Source organism: Euprymna scolopes, chromosome 24 (genome assembly GCF_053919585.1).
Source record: "Euprymna scolopes isolate OS-2025 chromosome 24, ASM5391958v1, whole genome shotgun sequence".
In the NCBI taxonomy this organism is placed as follows: domain Eukaryota; kingdom Metazoa; phylum Mollusca; class Cephalopoda; order Sepiida; family Sepiolidae; genus Euprymna; species Euprymna scolopes.
Window position 1 is genome coordinate 43,871,711 of NC_136505.1, and position 6,605 is coordinate 43,878,315.

The window sequence follows — 6,605 nt, forward strand, 5'->3', positions numbered from 1 at the left end:
GCTCGGTTCGAAATTATAAAGAAAATTACCAGAACACTCATAAACACAGGAACAAGGCCTGGGGGATCTATCAAGGTGGAAATGCCCAGCAGATAATAACCAGAATGAGGATAACTGTTTGTCTGTAAGTAATTGAAATTATAATTGTTCATCTACAAATAGTCCGAAAAAAAATCCCTTTGTTAAACAACGCCTTATATATATATATATATATATATATATATATATATATATATATATATATATATATATATATATATATATATATATATATATATTACTTTTTAAGCCCTTTCATGGCATTAATGGCTTTAATACCTCTCATGAGTTTATCGCGGACATTTTGAATCCTTTCGACGACGATTTTGTTTTCGGGGTTAATGTCTAACTTACTCACATCTGTCACCACCCGGGCTTTTATGAATCCTTTCATAATGGCTTCTCCAAGATTGAACTTTTTCCCGGTGACATTGTTTAGATAGAAACCGTGTTCTTTATCAAGAATGCCGCAGCTGATCGCCTCAGCAAACGGAATCTTATCTTTCTTCTTCTGATCAACGACAGCGCTGACTGCGTATGTTTTCGTAACCGTTTCTGGTTTTGCATTCTTGTCCCCGTGGTAATCAACAATCACCTTCTTAAGGTCAATCGCTTCGGTTAGGGGCATGTCTTCACCATCTTTCCCCTTGTAGATGGAATTGTGCGTGTCCAAGATACCCTGGTCCATAGCTTCCGCTACTGGAATCGGCTTTCCTGTTTTCGGATCAACAACTTCCATGATGGTATACGGACGTGTCTCCCTGGTCGTCTTAATCGTTATCAGGCCATAGGATTTCTTTTCCTCGCGTATCTTCTTCCTCGACGTCCACTCCAGGCTGATCTTACCTGCGTTGATGGCGTCCCTGAGCGGTATGCTATTGCCAGTGTCTGGATTGATATAGCGGTTGTTTGTTTGGTCGACGATTCCCAGCATGACGGCGTGTTGGAATGAGATAACGGAATCGTCGCGTGGATCCTGGACGTCTTTCATAAAGAACGTCCTCTCTTCTTCCTCGACGAACGTCTCCACTTGTTCCGTTTCCGTCTCTTCGTGCTCAGTTGCTACCGTTAACTGGCTGGATCCCATCGATTCTTTGGGAGTCTCGTGAATGGCCAAACATTTTTCAGCCACAACCTGGTCAATCTTTTCGATCTTATCGATCTCATCGATTTCGCCGACTGTTTTTACATCTAGTTGAGTGTCCCAAAATCTGAAAATTAAAGAACAGAATATTAGAGTTATTAACAACAAAAAATATACACATTTGAAAACTTTATTGGACATGCATATGAAATGCCTTTCTTTTGTATTGTACTTAAGTTGAAAAGATTTCTGATTTAAACGTAAATTTTGTTTTCTGCAGAATTATAAATTTTTTTTTATTCATTTTATGATTAAAACAAACACTGCTTTGAAACAGCTGTGAACAAGGATAATACAGCGTGACTCTAAAAAAACGGGCTCCAACTCTAATTAGGCCCCGTTTCTTAGTGTTTTGTCCGAATGAAATGAAACTTTGGTCATAACTATTTTATATTTAAAACATCACATCAAAACACTAGGGTCTTTGGCCTTTTTTTCTCCGTTGACTGTAAAATGCTCAGAAATATAATTGAATGTCCTCTGTTTTTGGGGGGTTTTTTTTGGAGGGGATCACCCTGTACTTTAGCGTATGCTCTTTATTTGGAACATGCTTTGTGAATTATTTTGCATATATATACATATATAAAAAGGTAGTTTGCTTGAAGTATTGCTGATAAACAAGAACAATTATAAACATTGTTTTAGGTGTTGACAAACCGAACTTGGATCTGAAAGGTGAAGGGTTAATCGTTTGGACAAAATGGCTGCCAACATTCCCAATTTAGAAAACTCTTAGTTGAAAACACGAAAATGGTTTATATGGATCCAAACGTAAAAAGACTAAAAATACTGGAAGCACTATAAATAAGGGTCAAACAGGTAAAAATTAACAATGTAAATTTTGAAAACAGTAATAACATTTTAAAGAGCCTGGGTACGTAACCATCCAATATATATATATATATATATATATATATATATATATATATATATATTATTCTATGGCTGACCCCCCCCCCCAAAAAAAATGGGTCCCAACTCTAATTAGGTTCCATTTCTTAGTATTTTGTCCGAATAAAATGAACCTTTTGTCATAACTAGTGTATTATATTCAAAACATTACATTAAAACATTAGGGCCTTTGGCCTTTTTTTTTTCTCCGTTGACTGTAAAATGCTCAGAAAAAAAACTGAATAGAATGTCCTCCGTTTTTTGGGGGTCACCACACACACACACACACACACACACACACATATATATATATATATATATATATATATATATATATATATATATATATATATATATTATTTTATTTTATCAACAATTCCTTTCTGTTGCAAGTTTAGAATATAATTGTTTATAATACCAACTCAATTATAATCTCAGCTCAATGAATTTTCCAAAGAGTTTTCAGAGCATATATACGTAAATTGAATAAAATCACAACATACATGAATAGAAATTCACTTATTTTGGCGTTAAGCTCTTACAGCTGTTTCGTGAAAGGATGGACAATTACCTCTCGTCCATAGAACTGTAAATCTTCCATCCAGTCACTCCTCAGAGACGCTTACAACTATTCCCAACAAGTTTTTCAATCCATTGTGAACAAGTTTATATATATATATATATATATATATATATATATATATATATATATATTATTTTACAACTCAACAAGGCCGGGCGATCCCTCCGTTAATTAATAATGAATAAATAATAATGAATCATTAATAATGAATAAGTACAGAAACTTTCATAACAGTTAAAGATGTATATATTATTTTAATTGGAATTCATTATTGAGATGAGTATTATTGATATTAATTTATTTATTGCGGACTATTATTCTCATCTTTCTTAGATGATGTTTCAATATATACACCATTCGGTACGGACTCGACCATGGCAGATCATATAATAAAGAAAACATGAATTTATAAGACCACAAAAAAATTCAACCTTGGTCGCCCGTGGCGCAGTTGATAGAGACGTTGAATCTCTATGATTCGAGGTGATAATTGTCTGAAGATAGCGGTTTCAATCCTACCCAAAAGCCGGCCAGAGGCTTACTTGGCCAAAAACGTGGTGAGATGACAACAACTACGGAAGACAGTGAATGCAGTCAGGAGATTCAGAGTTCCTATCCGTCGCGGTTACCACCTGACGAAGGCCAGAGGAATAATTGGCCGAAACGTCGTGAAACAACATCTAAGAAAGATGAGAATAATAGTCCGCAATAAATAAATTAATATCAGTTAGAGATGATTCCCTAGTTTGGGGTGATTGAATTAAAAAAAAAAATGTTTTGTTATTTTTTAATATAAATATTTGAGGTCGGTGGCAGCTTTTACAGAAAGCAAGTTTGGGTTTAACGTTTCGTCAGATCTCGAAAATGTTAGTCCATTGCTTGTACCCTTGAGTCACACCGAAAACCAAAGAAGCTCTTTACTCTGCAAGGCGAACATGTCGGTGTGCGTTTCACTTCTATATCTTATTACCCCTCTCTCTCTCTCTCTCTCTCTCTCTCTCTCTCTCTCTCTCTCTCTCTCTCTCTCTCTCTCTCTTCCTCTCATTCTCTCTCTACCATCCGTCCAGCTATAAATATCTCCGGTATTATTGAGGTTGAGCATTCTCCTTCGTGGTGACCCACTTGACTCGTTCTTTCTACTAATCACGCTGACCCAAGAGAAAAGAAGTTCAAGTGTGTTTCAAAGTAGGTGCAAGTAACCGATGGCAGATGACCTTCCCCCCAGAAACTCAACCAAGTAACTATGATTGGATAAGAGAAATACAACAAGATGGACTCAGCAGTTCTGATCTTACGCTTCCTATTCCGAGTCTGAACTCATGCTTTATTCTGACCTCGTTCAGAGATTGAATCATCTCTGACACAAAGAAGACAGAAACACTTAAAACGCGTAGAGAGCAAAGTTAGATTATGAGGCTTCTCCAGCATCAATCAGTTAACCAAAGTCCTGCATTTATAGTATTTGGATTACTCGGACGACTATTTCATACCCGGACATGGCATGAAGCCATTCGATGTAACTAGTTAAAAAATATGTATTAATAAATAATAATAATAATAATAATAATAATAATAATAATAATAATAATAATAATGATAATAATGATAAATAATAATAATAATATTAATAAGAATAATATTAACAATAATAATATTAATAAATAATAATAATAATCTTAATAATAATAGTATTAATAAATAATAATGATAATATTAATAAATAATATTAATAAATAATAATAATAATAATAATAATATTAATAAATAATAATAATATTAATAATAATAATATTAATAAATAATAAGAATAATAATATTAATAAATAATAATAATAATAAAATAATATTAATAATAATATTAATAATAATAATATTAATAATAATATTAATAGATAATAATAATAATAAATAATAATAAATAATAATAATAATGATAATAATAATAATAATAATAATAATAATAATAATAATAATAATAATAATAATAATAATAATAATAATAATAAAAGCCATTAAGATAAATTCCAACCGGAAAACACTGATATTTTTCCCCTTCGTCAGAAACATCGCTTATGGAATGGAAGAACTAAAGGACAGAATTTCGAGCAGATTCTCATGCTCGACAGAAAGATTCCCGAGTTTGACAAGATACATCTGAAGAAGACCAGGGGTTACATTGGTCGCAATGTTGCGTGAATAACATTCAAGATTAGAACATACGTTGAAATCTATGGGAGAATTTTTTACACACACATGCAGCTATATATATATATATATATATATATATATATATATATATATATATATGTGTGTGTGTGTGTGTGTGTGTGTGTGTGTGTGCGTGTGCGTGTGCGTGTGTGTGTGTGTGTGTGTGTGTTACAGGTTTAAAATATCCTGAATTTCAACGAGCAGGATATTATTTTATTCAATTTAGGTAAACAAAATTACCATTAGTCGCTACAATAAATCTACTGTTTTAGTTTAAAAATACATCGCCAGGAGAGAATAAACCTCCAGTTTTACTTAAACCAGAAAGGACTGGCTGGGGTCTTTTTAGAAACAGTAGACTTATTGTAGCGACATGTCAATTTTGTTTACCTAAATTGAAAAAAATTACACACACAACACACACACAACACACATACAACACACACATATATACACAGGCGGCAAAACAAAAGTCCGCACTTGTAATTTTTTCAAAAACTGTAAATTTAAGCTAAATTTAATGAAACTGTTTAAACAACCTCTACCTCATTTGATTCGCCTTTTATTCTTCTATAATTTTACCTGTTCATATTTGACTTTTAATTGAAATATTCTAGCGTTCGCGTCAATTAAAATAAAATAACTTCAAATTGAGGAGGCAAAATGAAAGTCCGCACTATGGAAAATTGTTATTTAAATGTAACTGTAGGGCATTCATGATACACAAACACAACAGGAACACAATGAACTAGTTAATATTTAGTAGCATAGCCCTTCTGCGATTTGACAGTCTGCAATCTTATGGGAATTCCTTGAATTAGGCTGCAACAATACTCCGAGGAAATGGGCATCCCACTTTTCTTTAATTTTTGTCCAAAGTTCTTCCAAATTTGAAATTTTATAATTGCGTAGCTGTTGCTTGATGTAATACCATACGTTTTCGATGGGATTGAGATCTGGAGATTGTGCAGGCCAAACCAAACACGGAATATCATGCTCTTAAAGGAACCTCTTGACATTGCCAGTTGTGTGAATGGGAGCATTATCCTGCATGAAGATGGGATTATCATCTAAATTCCGACTAAAGTAGCGTAGAAAATGCTTAGTCAACATATTAATGTACTTGGTCGAATAAATTCGACCTTGCAAGCGAACTATAGCCCTGGACCATTGATACTAATAACGCCCCACACCAAAACTGAATCTCCACTATCTTGTAGCGTTGAAACTGAGACCCAGGATTATATTTTTCGTCTTTTCTCCGAGGTACGTACTGCCTACCATCACTGCCTTGCCTATTAAACTTGCTTTCGTCACTAAAAAGCACTTTTGACCAATATGAAGAGTCATGATCTTCATTGCATCTGATGAAGTCCAGACGGCGCTTTCTGTTCTTTACAGAAAGCATTGGCTTGCGTCTTGCAACATATCCTCGCAAATTAAATTCCTTTAATCTGTTCTTGATAGTAGAAATAGAGCACATTTAATAAGATTGCACTGCTGTTGGATTTGGGGAGCCGTTTTAAATATGTTTCTTAGCCTACAGACCTTGATAGCATTGTCTTCCTTGTTATAAGTAACTCTAGTACGACCAGATTTAGGGGCATCACGAACACTGCCGGTGTTTTGGTGCTTTTGCACGGTCTTTCATACCATTTTCTCATCACATTTAAATCTGCGACCGATTTCTCGATTGGATAAACCAGAAAGTTGGAGATTAATGAGCTCCTAACGATCACT

The 6,605-nt window shown here is 33.8% G+C and overlaps 1 protein-coding gene across 7 annotated transcripts in view; it reads right to left on the minus strand.

The window, feature by feature from the left end:
* Nucleotides 1-228: 228 nt before the first annotated feature.
* The window catches only part of LOC145246680 (uncharacterized), a 225,955-nt gene continuing 219,578 nt past the window's right edge, over nt 229-6,605 (minus strand). For 6 of the 7 annotated variants that reach the window (XM_080108400.1, XM_080108395.1, XM_080108399.1 and 3 more), the window contains one exon: nt 229-1,250. In XM_080108400.1, coding sequence (XP_079964526.1) covers nt 278-1,250 — 973 coding nt within the window. In that variant the 3' untranslated portion in view covers nt 229-277. The remainder of the gene's footprint in view (nt 1,251-6,605) is intronic. The other variant, XM_080108396.1, reaches the window with a different exon arrangement.